The sequence below is a fragment of the Anas platyrhynchos genome, chromosome 3 (assembly GCF_047663525.1).
Source record: "Anas platyrhynchos isolate ZD024472 breed Pekin duck chromosome 3, IASCAAS_PekinDuck_T2T, whole genome shotgun sequence".
NCBI lineage: Eukaryota > Metazoa > Chordata > Aves > Anseriformes > Anatidae > Anas > Anas platyrhynchos.
The window spans coordinates 77,250,728-77,268,570 of NC_092589.1; the positions used below are offsets into that span (position 1 = coordinate 77,250,728).

At 34.1% G+C, this 17,843-nt stretch overlaps 1 protein-coding gene across 4 annotated transcripts in view; it reads left to right on the top strand.

The window, feature by feature from the left end:
- ASCC3 (activating signal cointegrator 1 complex subunit 3) overlaps window positions 1-17,843 on the top strand; it is a 274,883-nt gene that overhangs the window by 90,111 nt on the left and 166,929 nt on the right. For all 4 annotated transcript variants that reach the window (XM_038176559.1, XM_038176561.1, XM_072036159.1 and 1 more), the window contains exon 11: window positions 10,210-10,374. In XM_038176559.1, the coding sequence (XP_038032487.1) occupies window positions 10,210-10,374 (165 nt within the window). The remainder of the gene's footprint in view (window positions 1-10,209; window positions 10,375-17,843) is intronic.

Here is a 17,843-nt window from a genome sequence, read left to right on the forward strand (position 1 = left end):
TTCTCATTTTTCATTTCGGGACTCTCAGTTGTTTTGCACTTCTTGGATTAAGTTGCCCAAAACATAAAGTTTGCTCCAAGGTCATTCTGCTGCTAAGCAGAGTGACAGGTTTGTTTTTATTTAGGACCCAAGGGAATGGCTTGAAGCTGCAATATCCAGTTCAGGCTGGATATCAGGAAAAGGTTCTTTACCGAGAGGGTGGTTGGGCACTGGGACAGGTCCCCCGGGGCAATGGTCACAGCACCAAGCCTGCCAGAGTTCAAGAGGCATTTAGACACACGGTTTGCACGCAGTTTGATTTTTTTTTTCGAGTGGGAACCCAGGAGTTGGACTCAGTGATCCTTGTGGGTCCCTTCCAACTCAGGATTATCTATAATTCCATAATTCTGTGATTCTATTTAGCATGTCCAAATAACAGCATTTCTGTTGCAAGGTTTCATTTTTTGCACCAGCATAGCATTCTTCGTTCACTTTCAGACTGATGTACTTTTTTTCTTTGCCTTGCCCAACTACTGTCTTGCCAGTTTTTACATCCTGTACTTGTTCAGACAATTATTCCAAAGGGTCAGACTAATCTGTTTTTGTTTTAGCCATCTGTAAGTTAGGCAACTAGTATAAACTGGCTTTTTGTAGGGAGAACACTGTAGAGAAAAGATTTCTAAGACTTTCATACTGAGATGGATGAAATGAGCCAGCAAGAGGGAACACAGATAAGTTTAGATGGTAAATTTATAAAATAAATTAAAATGGGCAAGATGACTCTAATCCTCAGTGTAGAATCTTGAAATTTTATTAAGGAATCTCATTCATAAATGCATCTGTTCCTTTAACTTACTAAGGCATTTTTGAATTCTTTCTCTGTAATCCAACACATTTACAGTTCCATGAGGCATCATATCAATTGAAGGTTCAGTGGGTATAATCTCTAGGATTACGCATGAAAAAATATGCAATAGTATTGAGCTGGATAAACTTCTGTGGAACTCCATTTGATAAGATCCTTCCATCACAATTGTGAAATGTTGGTGTTTACTCTGGGTGTTTAAAAGATCTTGCTGAAATCCAAAGTGTGTGCAAGTTTTTAGTTAGTATAACTGGAGAATAAAAAATATCAATCATACTGTAGAATGTTGCAATCACCTTCAGCACTGATTGTCATTAATATTAGCATATGTAATTTTTTTTTTTGGAGTGTAGACTTGAAAGCAAATTTCATGAAATAAAACTTGCATGAAAGCAAATGACTTGCTGTTTGGGTTGTGCTTGTGTGAATAGATGCCATAAAATTGGCTCTTGGTGCAATATTTAACATCTGCATCTCAGCTGAACCAAGAAACATTTCTTCAGTTTACCAGTTTACACTTACTATGCTTCTGAATCGGTGATTTTCATTGATTCTCAAAAAAAAAAAAAAGTAAAAAAAAAAAAAAAGTTGTGCATTAAAAAAAAAAGGGGGGGGGGGCTTCTTGAATTTCTTCTTTCTTCCTCTAGCATACAAATCTGTGGAAGAAAATAAAACTGTTGAGAAAATATTATGTTAAAAAGGATACTTGGAACCAAATGCCACTGTACCACTGTTGCAAACTGTTTATTTTTGACATTGTGTTAGGTTAATGCAGATCTCAGGGTAGTGCTGTAGAGGAGCAGAACAGAGGAGTAAGGAACTGACCAAGAACAACTGCTTCTTGGAGAACAGTTTCTCATAAGAAGTTATATCTGTATTTTATATCTGTATTCTAGAGAATGAATGGGTATTTGCTCACTTTTTTTTTTTTTTTTTTTTTTTTTTTTAGTGCTATGTAAAGGAATACATCTCTCACTCCGTGTTCTGGCTAATTTTTGAGTAATAAATAAACAAAAGGTTCTAATTATCCTAACAAAAGTTGTTCTCAACTTCTTATATTTACAGTTAATAATGAGATCTCTAGGACTGTTGTGATGAGTTTTAAGCGTATGCCTGTACAAATACATTGGAAAAACTGAGAGCTGAGATAGTCTTTCATCTTTGCCTGCCTAAAAAAAAAAAAAAAAAAAAAAAAAGGCAAAAGCATTTTTAAATTTCTGTGGAATATCGTTCTATTTACAAAAAAAAATTTCCTATACTTAGTTTTTCCCCATAAATTATCCAGTAAGCAAACTTATCAATTTTAGCTACAATGCAGTTTAAAAACATGGCTGTAGAGTGTTTTTGTGTATGTTTTGTTGCTATTTTACTATCTCTGTTCTCTACAAAAAAGAGGCTGAGGGAGAAGAAATTGCAAAATAACACAGAGAAGACTTAATAACAAGCAGGCTGTAAGCAATGTCTCCAGAGACAGGCACTTGCTGTAAGTTGTCAGATCTGATTAAGGGAGCTATTGGCATCAATCAGACCTGACAGTAGTATATCTGAGGTTAGTATAACTATAATTAGTGAGTTGATTAACAGCAAAGAGGGAGGAAAAAAAGGGTAATGTTTAGGATCAAACTCCGTTAAAACATTTAGATCATTATTTAAACTTGAAGGCTGAGTGGCTAATTACACATTTTACGATATAAGAGCTAAATTTCACAAAGCATGCAAGCTGCTCTTCCTCATTTGTAACCACGGTTGTTAAAATAAGATGTGTACTGACTTAAAAAAGATAGTGGCGAGGTGTGTTTTTTTTTTCCTAGAAAAAAATCTAGAGGGCAGATGCTCTTACATTCTTTCTATAGCTCTTACTTGAGCGATCCTAATACATATTGCTTTTCATAGCTTCTCCTAAGACTAATGTAATTATTCCTCATGTAAAGTTCTGTATTCATCCATTAACAGTGTAAAAAAACTTCATTGCTTTCACAGCAACAAAAAGAAATTCTTCTGACTCAGCAGTCTTGTTGGCTAGACTGGGTTTAATTCCATTTTATTTTGACTTTGGCAAAGTCCAATCGTATGGAGGTTTAAATTTAGTACTGGAATTCATGCATGAATTTTGTAATCAGTGGGACATCCAGGATTGAGCTGAAAGCATAAAATTTTAGATCTGTGAATTCCATCTATTATTTGTAACTCTCTGTGAAATTAACTGTACTACAAGTAAACTAATATTGGAAAAATCAGGTCAATGGTACATGTGAGGTGTCATCGTATCTTGCTCTGCTAAGTAGGTGTCCAGAGAGTAGGTGTCAATCAGTTGCCTTTTCATTACATGGGTTTGATGGGCTCTGTAAAGGAACAAAATCATTTGTAATTATGAGTTTCTAAGGTTAAGGTATAAAATGTTAAATGAAGTTGTTTCTTCAGTTAGAAATTAATTTGCTGTTCTAATGAATTCTAAGTGGCTGTATAAATTTTTTTGTTGTTCCCTTGTTGATTTCTAGACATGTTGATTATTGATGTTAGTGTTGATGGCTTACTAATTGCTGCTGTTATGCATCAATATAAGCAACCTCTGTAAGTCTTTCTAACATGAAATACTCACTGTCTTTTGTAAGTGTAGTCTTACTACTGAAAGTTTCAAAGATACATACATATAAAGATATATACATACATGTATGTATGTGTGTGTGTAATTCTTTATTGCCATTACTCCAAACGCTCCCAAATGAGCACATTGCCAATCTTTGTAGTGTAAGAAATCTGCCTTACTGGAGACATAATTCTGTTTTACCTATGTAAAACATAGCATCAGATGGTTGTCACTGATTTATGAAAAGCAATGTATTTATATTCATTATTTAGTACTTCCTACTTTCCTCCTGCAAATTCCTATTTTGAATTGCTGCCCTCTGTTTCACTTTCTATGTGTTTATTACACTCCCTGCCTGAGCTCTTGCTTGCATGAAGTTTTGTAAAATGCTTGAATAAATCATGCAGAGTATGACTGCAATAAAAAGTAGGATAAAAACAGCATTATGAAAGTGACTTGAAGGCTGATGCCTTTGTAACATGTTTTGACAGAGTTTTGCCTTGGCGAGTGCCAAAGTACCCTCATGGGGTGTGATATTGGGTATCTAATATTAAAATGTGAAAAGCTTGAAAGCATCATTGATGGGAAATATTTCCAATTTGTGCAAAGCATAGCCCCAGCGTAGCAGCTTTCTATAGAGAACTGCAGAATATGATGCATTCCAATGCAAGGCTCGTCTGGGTGGATGTGTGTAACTGCATGCAGTTTTCTGCATCTCCGTTTGTGTGTGAGTGAAGCTCTTGCAGTGAACACTGTGCAAGGGCCAAGAAAAAGCACCATGATAAATACTTACACCATGAATAGAGTAAACTGTGTAGTATGTCCATGCCCCGTGACCAAAAGCTGTCAGAAGATGAGGAGTCCTGGCTGTGACTGAAGAGAACATGCTGTAGGATCAGATGCATATTCTTTCAAGTGTGGTGAGGTGGAATTAAGGATGTGTGTGAAGGAGTGGGAGAAGAGAAACCAGTAGAGAGGTGAAAATGATAAAGATGAGGAAGCTATATTAGCTGAAATCTACAGAAGCAGATCTTTGAGAGAGTGTCTTTGAATACTGACAAAAAAGCAGCAATGGCTAGACCAGAATTCTGTTGCTTCCCATCTATGTCTCCAGCACAATGACTCATCTAACTTATTACAGGCATAAACATAGAAAGAGGATGGTTCTGTGCTTTCCAAAGCTTTTAGATCCTTAGACCTTTCATTTGGTTCATGCACTAGTCTTTGTCTGTAACTGTATCTACAAATGGAATGGGCCATAAAAGTGTCCTTCAACATCATCCAGGCACTCCTGAAAATAACTATTTTTAGTAAGTTTTCTGCTTTTCTTCATGTGGAATGATTATTTGCTTCATCACATGTAATTTCATTAAAAGAAAACTTTTTAATCTACAAGTGATGAAATAACCTGTAGTCATACCTAATTATTGCCTTATGCTATTAAAAGGCAAACTCCTTAAATACATAACATGCATTTTCCAATGGAGCTTATGCCTTCAAGTTACTTCCAGTCTGTATTTCAGCTGTTTTCAATCTCTTTACCTCTGCTTAGCTTTGGTCTTCAATCAGACTTTCTCATTCTATCAACAAAACAAATAATTCCATCAGTCTTTGCACAGGAGGTAGCCTCTGGAGTACATAGCTGCAGGCATCAGGTTATTTTCTAAAATAAGGCTTGGTTTTCTTTTTCATTTCCTGAGGATGCTGAAATAGTAAGAGGATTAATTAATAGCAAGTGGTACAAAAGGTACAAAGAAATGCTAAATAGCAGTTAATCCCAATTGTAGGTGTTTGCTGTTTCTCTGAAAAATTCCCCAAAGGATGTCTTCCTCACCTCCTAGGAAAATTTCTACATGTGCACCACCTTGCCATCTCTAACAGATCTTGCTGATGGTTCACATGATCCTATTAAAATATAAAAGTAAAGAAAAAAAATCAAACACTTTAAGTTACCATGATTCCCATGAGACACCTTATTAAAAGAATTACTGCTCATAACTTATTTCTGAACACAGATACAAAAAAAAAATTAAAACACAGAAGTGAACACCAATCTGAAGATGAGTCAAGCGTTTGGGAGGTGGAGCAACCAATATATTTGCTCAGGTGCAGTTGTAAGCGATTCTGTAAAAAGATACTTTGGTTGTTCAGATTGTAAAGGATTTATACACCCTTTGTTGCTTTTCTAATCAGAGTTTTTAATTCATCAATTGCATTCGGTTTAGTTCTCTGGGATTATTTTACTGGGTAATTCTAGTACAAAAGCCTTTACTCGTAGTCATTTTATAAAAAAACAATTGAACAGAAAGCAGCAAGATCTGCTTTCTGAATGGGGCTGATTATGACAAACTGTTGTTGTCAATCTTGTGTTCCTGCTGTTCGTCAGAATGTTTCATTTTTATTCTCAGGAATGCCCATTAAATCTGTGCTGTAAGAAATTAAAAATTTCTTTCTTTTATAGGTATTTCATTATTTCCTTCAAATGTCTTGTATTCAAATAGTAGTTGAAATGTTTATTGTGTATCACAAACAAAAACTATTTTTTTAAAAAAAAAGCACCTTTTAAAGAGAAATTACCAAAATTTTGTCTTATAGGGTGTTTACTCCTCATAGTACATGAATTTATATAAACCCATTTTCAGTCTCAAAATACAGGTTTTTATAAGGTCTGATAATGAAAAAATAAAATAATTTGTTTAGAATATGCCATGCAAGCCTACTTTACTTACCTTCCAGAAGGGTTTGAACACATGTAAGGTAGACTATTTTGAGAATCCACTTTAAAAATAACAGAGCACGGAATTGAATTTACTAATCTGATGATTCAGAACCATCTTTTTAATAATCAGAATGGTATTTTGTCCAAATATGAACACCACTTTCCTATCATCCCAGTTGATGCTCAGCCTGATGTACTAGTCAACTAGTTCTTCACAGAATCACAGAATTGCAGGGGTTGGAAGGGACTTCAAGAGATCATTGGGTCCAACCCCTGATATGTTTTTATACATTTTGGTTTGAAAATATTTGGCAGATAGGAAGAATAACCTAGATCTTTTGTAAGTGTTTTCTAAGCGTTTATCATAGTAATTAGGAAGCTATCTGTATTTTTTTTTCTGAGTTTCAATTGTTATATGCTTGAAAGGAACAAAAGGTCAGACAAGTGGCGGATATGCTTGGAGGCTGAAGTAGCTAAAATAGGGAAACCATTCTTGAAAATTGTCTTGAAGAACTTAAAAGCAGTGATATTTTTTTTTTAGTATGGGAAATTGTAGTTAATATTTTATGTAGTTTGTTCTAAAATATTTTCATATGTGGATTGGACCTGTGGGAGTGTGAATCTGAGGGTATTAACATTAGTTTTACTAGCCTCAAGGAGGGGCACGCAAATTGCTCACACAGAAATCAGATACTAGTCACATGCAAGATCTGTTCAGGAAAATTTAAGAAGCGAGTGAAGAATTTAAAGGATTGCAAGTGAGCTATTGAAAAAGTAAATGTGCAGGCTGTGCCAGCTGTTAGAAATTAATGGAAGATCTTTTCCTCTCTATGAGACCATAGGCCTTTTCAGACTAAAAAAAAAACCATACAACAACATCAAACCCCATGCATTTTTCAAAATTTTCTGAAAATATGGTATGAAAACATAACTTCCTTTTATCATGAAGGCTGGCTTCTAAGGGGACTGAAAAGAAACTGCTAAAAATATTTTGCAAATTGTTTTTTGCTAAAAATATTTGCAAATAGAAAAGTGCATTTTCACAGTCACTTGAAAGTGCTTGTCAATTGAGGTTGAAGTTACCAGCTAGTATTGTCACCTTTGACTTTGTTTTTCAAAGTGAAGTAATTTGACTTTTTTTCTTTGAGTTCTTATGTGAACATTACATAAAGTAATACAGAGATACATCAAAACACCCTGAACCTAAATGAAATCATTTAGGTTGAAAGTTTAGTTTTAAACATGTTGTCTTTTCTTGTTACAGAAGTTAAATGAGTGACAGTTGTCACCTAAGAAGGCTCTTCTTTAATAAGCCAATTTTACTATTCCATGTTTTTTTTAAGTAGAAAAAGTCAGTATGGAATCTTTATTAATGACTTTATATTTAATTAATTTGATGTTAATATTAATTTGATTAATCCAAAAATCATTGGAAAAAGAGACTTAATGTGCAGAGAGAAATTTAAGTTGACAGCAAAAATATCGACAGTTAACCCATTTCTATTCACCCATACCCTAATAAAATAATAATAAAAAAAAGATTGAACTGTCTTGCATGAGTTCTAGTTCATTAAACAAATGCGACAGTTTATTTTCCATCTATTTTAATACTGAAAGAGGTGAAGTGGTGAAATAGCAATATAAATGAGCACACTTCTCAGTGTGCTGATAACTGAAGTCGAAGTATAAAAAAGAATATATTAAAAAGATATTTTAAGGTTTGGTTACTGGTTTCTTTCTCTGCCTCCAAACAGAAAGTTGAATCCTTTTGCTGAATCTAATTTTTGAGTTTATAACTTTGTAGATGAAATATATTATTTCTGAAAATTAATTACAAATATAAATGCCACCACAGCATTTAAAAGTAATTACAAGATAGATCATAATGCTGCTTTGTTTATTATTTTAATTGAAAAAATAATCTGTAGCTTTCTAACATTTGCTGGTAGTCAACATTTTCTTTTAGCTGATATTTTTAATTAGCGCCTTACATTTAAATTCAATTTAGAGTTTGAGACTACAAAGCTGATTTGTTTGGTTTTTTTTGGAGGATTTTCTTTCTCAACTGTAATTTTTATCTGCAAAATAGATATAAGAAGCAATCTTATTTTCTGGCAAAATATTCTCTGGAGATATCTGGTCTTACTAAATGAGACAGTATATCAAGTATAGCTTTAATTCAGGTCATTACTTCGCGTAACATTGCTGTTTTAAAATAAGATCAAAGTAAAGGAGCTTTATAATGAATATTTAGTCATCACTTAGAAACAGAAAAATTAATGATATCAATTTAAATATATATTCTGATAACATGACTGGCATAAAAAACAACTGATCTCAACATTGGCAATTTAGTTTTAGCAAATTAACTAAGTAGCTTGCATTTGTAGTATTTCACACCTTAAAGTCTTAATATGCATTGCTAAATATATTTCCTCACTGTTTGCTAATTAATGTTCTGCGGAAGTACAGCTGCTAATTTTTATTTTTTTTTTTTGTGGTTGACATGGCTCATTTTAAAGTGTTAACAGTTGCATCTGTAGTAGTGTTACAATTCGGTTCATAAATTATGGTCATACATTTTTACACCTACTATTTTGTAGGATTGCAAACATTTGAAAAATCTGTATTTGCTAGCAAAACACATGCAATAATGTTTTAAGGAAACATCCCCCACGTTCTCAGTGATATTATTTGGTCTTTCTTGCACTGAGTTTTAAATATTGCAGGACAGGAACATCTTTTTGGATAACATCACAAATACAATGTATTCAGAAGTGTTTCTTAGTAATTAGCAAAGACTAGGATTCTGAAAGTAAAATAATTGGACTGGGACAATATTGTGAGGCACTGCAGGGAAAAATACTTCTCTGAGGTGAATTAATAAATATCAGGATATATCTTGTGATGAAAAGAGTATTCATAAATGCATGCTTTATAAATATATATTTTTATAATAATATTCTAAAAGAAACATTACTGGACAAAATGATTTCTAGTCTTCTGAAAACAAAATGAGTATCTTTCACATGAAAGAGTGCAGAGGGTAGCACAGAGAAGGCATAGGGGGTCTCCGCAAAGGGTATATAAATACCCTAAGGGAGAATGCTATGAGGCTGCATCCAGGGTCATCCAGGGCAAGAGGCAGTGAATACAAACAGAAATGCAGGAGGCTCCATCTGAACATCAGGAAACCCTTTGTACTTTGAAGGTGACCAAGCACTGGTACAGGTCACCAGGAGAGATTATGAAATCTCCTTTCTTGGAGATCTTCAAAAGCCACCTGTACATGGTCCTGGGCAACTTGCTCAGGGTGGCCCTGCTTGATCTGGGTGAGATGGACAAGACGGCCTCCAGAGGTCCCTTCCCACTTCAGCCATTCTGTAGTTATGAAGTCTGTCAATCTGGGTTCCAAAAAATTTAAGGCAACTGATTTTTTTTTTCTATTGCTTTCTAAAAGCTATTAATATTATTCTGATGGTACTTTCAATTTATTCTGATCTTAACATTCAGTTATTTTCTTTTTTTTTTTCAGACTTGTATAAGCAATTTACATAGAAGTTTTATAAGTCATTGTTAGCTTTCTGTCTCCTAGCCAGGGCCTTGAAGCATTATTCAGAATTAAAGAATTAAAATTGTTTTTCTGGGAGGTCTTAGGTGTTTGCTGTAATCAGTTAGAAATATTTTACCACAAATAGTTTTTAGAGGGACTTGAATGTTAAATGTCTTGCATGATTATGTAAGGAATTGATTCTGGACAAATAATACCTATTTGTTCTAATGTAGAACATATATACAAATGGCACACGTTAGCTTGAAGTTATTTGGTGATAGTTCCATATATTTTTCCACACTGAAGCCTACTATTTTGATGTCCAGCACATGTAGAATGCAGGAGACTGTGTCTGCCTCAAATATACAAAGCAGGTAAAACTTAAGGTAGCTGTGTAAGTACTACATTGCCTTTACTCAATTGCAAATTAAAATGCATTTTTTAATAAGGGTGAATTTGGATTTTTATTTATATATGCTTAATATGTCTTTTTCCTGCTCTCATAGATGCTTGTGACTACTCCAGAGAAATGGGATGTAGTGACAAGGAAAAGTGTTGGTGATGTAGCCCTCTCTCAGCTGGTAAAACTCTTGATTCTTGATGAAGTTCATCTGCTGCATGAAGACAGAGGACCAGTACTTGAAAGCATAGTAGCACGTACTTTACGCCAGGTAAGAGCAAAAAATACCCCAAAACCTGTACTTGGAAATCAAAATGTTGAGATGGCTTATATTTTATAGCTATTCTGTACTAAATATGAAGAAAAATATCTTTCTTCTACCTTCTCTGTTACATCAAATGTCAGATTCCTAGGATGCATGATTTATTACAGAGCTGTTTCTTAATGTTCAATTACTTACTGTACAAATAACACTAAACTGGAACATTTTTAAACAAATAATAATCAGGATAGTGCTTAACATAACCAAAATCGAGAGTATTTTCTTACCAGCAATGCTGATTTTTATTGGTAGATTTCATATAAGAAAAATGTTTTGAACGAAGAACAGGGTCTAGAATCTAGGTGTCTAGAACTGTTTCAGCACTGCTAGAAAAATACTAAGTAATTTGTCCTTCAGCTAAATCAGTTTTTCTTTCTTACTCGATGCTTAAGCACTACTTTCTAAATACCAAGATTTGAAATGGTGAAAATAGAAAAGGAATAATTAAAAAAAAAATCTTAAACTTAAAAAACAAACAAACAAACAAACAAAAGGATTTACAGTTGAGCAACAAGATTAGACTCTGGTTAGACATGCATTTACAAGAAAATTGAGAAGTGTAATCTAGAGATGAATAAAAGGGATAGAAAAAGGGATAGAATTGGAATAAGTAAATCATTAGTTTCATAGAATGGTTTGAGTTGGAAGGGACTTTAAAGATTAGTTCCAATCCCCCTGCCACAGGCTGGGACACCGCCCACTACAGCAGGTTGCCCAAAGCCCCATCCAACCTGGCCTTCAACACTTCCAGGGATGGGGCACCTACAGCTTCTCTGGGCAGCCTATGCCAGTGCCTCACCATTTTTTCCTTATATGTAATATAAATCAACTCTCTTTTAGTTTAAAACTGTTACCCCTTTTCCTATCATTAAGCTCCATGATAAAGATGCCCTCCTCCATCTTTCTTTTAGGCCCACTTTCAGTATTAGAAACCTGCGCTAAGGTCTTCTCTTCTCCAGGATGAACAACCCCAACTCTCTCAAACCTGTCTCCATAGGAGAGGTGCTCCAGGCCTTTGATCATCCTCATGGCTCTCCTCTGGACTTGTTCTGACAGGTCCATGTCCTCCTTGTGCTGGGGGCCCCAGAGCTGAATGCGGAATAACTCTCCTAAGAGCAGAGTAGAGAGAGTGGAACTGACTCCCTTGACCTGCTGGTCTTCTTTGGATGCAGCCCAGTTCATGATTGGCTTTCTGGGCTGCAAGCACACATTTCCAGCTCTTGTCAAGCTTTTCCACTAGTGCTCCCAATGTATTGGTGAGGAGAGAATAGAGTGGCATTCTTTTTGTTTCTGTCAAAAAACAAAAAAAAACAAAAAAAAAAAAAAAAAAAAAAAAACATTATGCAGGAGTATTTCAATACAAAGAATCTGTAACAAGTTAAAAATAAACACAATTGGTATTATTATGGCTGTGCTTGCAAGCATGTTAAATGTTTAAAACCTCTTAGCTTTCAAGATGCTTTTTTATCGTGGTAAGGCTACACAAGCCTTGCTAAGTCCCTTCAGTAGGGTTCCTTGTGTGCTTTCTGAATCATTCCACCTCCTATAAGAACTGCATAAAATTAATGTCTGCTATGATCTAGCACAGTAAGTGTAAAGTTATTGTATAAAGAACAACCTACGTGATAATTCTTTAGAAGAAGTTAAACTGGGAAAGAATTTCTTTATGTAGGGTATGTATGTAGGCACAGTGAAGTTTTCACTTCAAGGGCATGAAAGCTTAACCCATTTGGTATTGTATTTTCTTACTTAAATTGATTTGATTACCTTGTTTTCCTTAGGTGTCTTTAAAGTAAAGCATCTCAGTTTTTAGCAGTGACCGTGACGGTCATTGTCTTCAAGTCAGATTGCAAGTAATATTGCTTTATGTTTCAGTGTGAAGTTTTATGAGACTTGTAAGGTAGGTTTCAGCTGTTTGAAATAGATGTCTAGAGCCATTTTATCTGTGCTAGCTTATTCATCTTGGCCTCCTGCTTCTGCTTTATTTGGACGCAAATCTCCTACAGATCCTTTCCTTTTGTGTCTGTCAAGTCTGTGCAGATGTCTTTAGGAATAAAATGATCTGAGGCAATTATGTCTTGGGTACTGAATCCTACCCTTAGCGCATTTATTGTAATATAGCAGTATCTTGGTTCAACACTCATTTAAAAAAATAGCTCTCTGGGGTGCTTTAATCTTTTAGGATTTCAAGGTTTGTTTTACCTACCAAGTTGGAGTTTAATTTGTCTGGAATTGAAGCTACTCATTTGTAACTCTTCCTTAAGTGAAACAGTTGGGAAGAAAAACAAAATGAATTTTGAAATTAACAATCTCACCACTTTTCTGAATAGCTTATTTTTTCTAGATTGATAAGAAAGTCAATGGTGAAGATCACTATGAATCTTTATAAGAAGATTTGCAAAAGTAGGTAGTTGAGAAGGAAAATTTAAAAGTAAACTAAACAGTTAAAAAAAAAAACCAAAATAATTATAGAAATATTCAAAGCTATGCAGCAGGAAACAATTCCAAACAAATATTCTGGGACAAGAAGCAGAAGGTGTTTCATATAATTATTTTTTTTTACCATTTTAATATGGAAACAAGGAAATAATCAGAGACTTGGTCTAAAAATGTTTTACTGCAACATCTGAGCCTGCAAGCATAGCACTGTGAATATTTCAATATACAACCAAAACTAGTTAGGAAATTATTGGAACTCCTATTAGGTGTCTAAAAAGATAACGGCAATTTTCTGATTACAGAAGTATTTCACTGGAGTTCAGTGCAAATACTAGTACAGATCTTTTAAATGCAAAAACATTCCACCTGATAAAGTTTTAATGATATTTTGTGAAGTAAAAATGTTGATTACATTTCTTTGGCACTGTTCCCTGCTCATAGTTCCGTTTTGTGCATTTCAATACAAATTCATGATCGACACTAGAATAGGAACTAAACTTGGGATTTTCAGCCCATCTCTGGAGATGTCCTTCTGACTTCTGGTGATTTTATATAAAATATTAAGCTCCTCTCCAGAATGTAGTTCTAGAATGTATTTTTTGTTGGTAACTGTAGAATCATCATGCTTATTCAGTACTCTTGCAAACACAAGGTAAGAATATGGAGGTAAGTTCTGAAATAAATACATTGACCACATAAATATCCTTATGTCAATTACACCGCTGCAGTAATTGCCAAAATCAATTACCTGATTTGTGTATTGGTTTAAAGCATCAGAGCTATTGACTATTTTCTTCGTAATTTGTAGCGGAGGAATTCAGAAAGTGATTAAACTAGTTATTCAAAGAAAAACCCATTACAGATTATTAGTCACTAGATCAGACTGGTGGCTATAATAGCTGTGGGGCTATGCTACCAGGTGTCATTGTGATTTTCCCTGGTTTTGTACTGTTAGTAGAACATCCCTTTTTTGGCTACTGTGGGAGACAGTGTACTGGGGTAGTTGGATTTTTGGTCTGACCTGGAATGGTCATTCTGTTATATAACTTCTAGGGCAGAACTGTGATAACAGATTCAACTCCTTTGAATACTACTTCATTCTTTTTAATAAATCACTAATAGCTGTTCTAAAAATGGTGTGTACCTACATTTTCACCTGGATCATACTTCCCCTGGTTTGTATAGGAGACAATGCTATGATTTCTATGTGTGTTAGGATCCATATTGCATGTACTGTTATATTTTGCACTGCTTGTTATCCTGTCTTACAAGACAATAGAATACATCTTTTGTTTTCGTATGGTTATTCCATATTCAAAGGTTATTTTTCTTAGATTGGGGATAATAGAAAAATACACTGTATTTTGTTGTGGATTTTTTTTCAGCCTTTTTAAAAATCAGGCCTAATGTGAAGCTCTGGCATCACTGTGCCAGAAAATAATGCTTTGAGATATGTATTCATATACAAACATAGCCTTACAAATACATTCTTAAAACAGGAACATCCTGATGCATTAGTAGGTCTGTCCTAATTTGCACCTCAAAATTTTCAAATTAGGACTGTACTTTCTTCCAGATGAACACTGAGTCACACCACTTACTGTAAGAGTTTAGTATGTGTTTTTTTTACTTACGGCATTATTTTTAGAATCAGCTTTTAAAATATCTAGAAGAACTACATATATTGGAAGTTCTGGCAGTCTTACAGCAGAGTGAACAGCATATTCGTGCATGTTTGCACTTTTCAGATTTTCAGAAATGTTTTTGTAAGTGATTTAAATTGACTTTGCAAAACATTTTGGTGGGAAAATTGCTTTGAGCTCTGTTACATATTGCAGGTATAACATCAAACAATTTCTTTGAATCCAATTTATAGCTTTGATGTTTAAAGTTTTAGTGTGGAGCATAATACAGATGTAAAAATGAAATGCTTAAACTTTTTAATCAAAATTTCCACAGTTCTATAATATCTACTAAGCTTATTAGTTTGAAAGAAAAAATGAACTGCATGACACTCAGTTCTTTTGTCATAATTATTCAGAGATGTTGATAACTTCTTTGCTGCTTATGAGACAAAAAAGCATACCTGAATGCATGAGTTGTGATACTTTCTCTCAACTCTGAAGCATAAATTAAATAAAAGAAAATATGTAGTGAAAGATTTCACAGGTTTTGGGGAACCAAAGCTCATGTCTTAGGCACACAAATATTTCTCTGTCTTATATTTCAGTTTTAATATATTTATATCTTTGTATTAGATCAACCAAGTGTCTAGATTAATAGTGGGTGTGTAGCTGTGTTCCTGATGAAGTTTCCTAAATGAGTAGTATGGATTAAGTGTGCTGCAATGACATGGCATCTTACCTCATATCTTTTAAACGGGAATATGCACTTCCTTTAAACAAAGTATTCAATTTGAATTTTACTGATGCTATTTAATGATCGATCTTATTTATTTATGAATCAGTAATATTAGAAATACAAAATTTCAAGCTGGTCAGAGGAATATTTTAGCATATTTCTCACCATCATACTAAATGCAGAAAATAAATTCCTTAAATATTTTCTCATTCAAATATAAAATTGATGAATATCCAAAACAATATGCAGGATAACATCTCACACAAACAGAAAATCCTGCTTTCTCTTTGTTTTTAACTTTCTTTTTAACACGTTATGACACAGTAAGAGTATAGAAAAAATAACAATAAGCAAACATCACCCTCCTGCTGTAACTTCATGAATTTGCTTCCATGTTTATCAATAAAAAAAAGTCAGCTTAGCTATACTTAGATGTTTGCAAATGTTATTTTCAGCAACATCACAATTTTGAATGCAATAGCCATTTGAGACAGACAGAATAGATTACTTTTATGATTTTAATCTTGACCCAAATATTGCAAAATTAATGTATTTTCCTTTGGGATTTAGTGTATGTGTGTGTGAGGGGGTTATTATTATTGTCTTGATTTGGTTTATTTTTTTTATTGCAAATTGACCAGTATTTTAAGGTGAACCTGTCTAGTCTTTCTTGTAGTCATCTCCTCAAGATGACAGAAGTCTTTCTGCCTTTAAAATATGTATGTATGTATATATGTGTGTATATATATATATATATATATATATATATATAAAACTGTATTTCACTAGAATGAGAAATAAATGCTATCACCTATTCACATTTTTCTGCAGATAAGTTTTAAGTGAGTAGTTAAAAACAGATAAAAATCTAAAGGTTTCGTAAATGCTTCCCCTAATTCTGCCCAACCTCTGTGTCCTTAAAGGGTACAGTTTTGCTTCTAGACTTAGTATTCAGTTATCTCATCATCTGAATAGCCACAAACTACACACAGTCTCCTTGGATATAGTGATGCTTTTCTGTCCTCTGGAAGATCAAGCACAAGTTCCCACTGAGCCAAAGAAATTTTTGCTGACAGGAGGAGCCTTACATTTCATTCCACATTTATAATGTGAATAGTTGGATCTAGCACTTTTCTACCTGTTCTTCACAACTTTGTCACACTGCCTACTTCCCTTCTTTCTCCATCCCTAATTATCATTCTTTTTCTTCTCCTTTCCCCTGGCAGTTCTCATATTACCTTTCTGAGCCTTCCTTCCTAATAATGGTCTTTCCTCACGATGCCTTATTTAAGAAATTTTCCCTATGAGCTGTCATAAATTTTCCTGCTCTGGATGCATTTTCAATGTCTCTAGTTCTTTTTAGTTTCTAGTTCTCTCTTCTACCTCTTTTTTTGCCTCCTCTTGTTTCCCTCTTGTGCCTCCTGACAATCAGAAGCAAACAAATTCAGAGGTCTCCCACACAAAGCCAAATGCTGGATTTTTATCTGCTTGGGACTTCTCATGTTCTTGGAATTCCATTCTTGATTAAGTAAATTTTGGTTGTTTTGTTTGTTTATTTTAAAGGAAGGCTGATAGCTAATGATCTAAGAACAGCTGATGAGGTCAGAGGAGGGAAGGTTCTTTTGTCTCCATATCTTGTCTCTAGCAGTAGCTGGCTGTAGTTCATTCAAGTGTTTTTGGAGACTAGAATGCATCGATAAATAATGGCATTGGCATTTGTTTGGTTATTCACATTTCATCTTCAGTGACTGCTTTATTCCTTTGTCCCCTTGATACTCCTTCTATCTGCCGATCAAGTTTTTCAGGATCTCCTTACCAAAACCTTGTTCTATAATGTTTTGTTCCCCACTTAATGTTATTGTGGGGCTTTGTTCACTGAACTTTCTCATGTTTGCAGCTGTTTTTAGAACATGTCAACTAACTTGGGTATAGAACTTCTGTTAGTTTTGGTTGTGGCACATACAGAAGCTGAGCTCCTCCTTCCTGCTATTCAGTTCTGTCCTTTAAGAATTACATGCGCTTTATTTGCTGATACATCATCTTCAGAGCCTGCATTTAGATGCTGGTTCATTAAGTCTTCAGACAGATACTTCAATAGTTGCTGCAGGATTCACTTGTTGTTATAAGAGTGTTTTTGGAAAATAGTCTCTTATTTAACAACTGAGGTGTATTTAAGAATGAGCTAAATTAAGATAAATTTAATTTGAAGGGGACTGATAACCTATATTTACCTTTATGGCTGACACGCGTACCCGTTATATTAATCCTACCAATCACCTCTTCTTATTCTTGTCACCACTTATTTGTGTATTTGCTGCATATCATGGATAAAATTATTAAATAAAGTTGAGCATAGAAAGCAATTAGATGCATCCCTTTTTAATTGCTGTTTTTCAATTATAAGTTCTTTAAAAACCATCAGTTCATCAGATTGTCATAAAATTAATGCCTTACGTAATTCTAGATGTATATTGTTATGTTTTCTGGCAGCTTTGTAGCTGTGTAAGAATGACTTCTAAAAAACTATATATTTTTAAAAAAACAAAACTTAATCTCCATTTGCTTGGAAATTGTTAGTGATCAGATATTTGAAGGAATCTTCAGAAGCTTTTCTATTA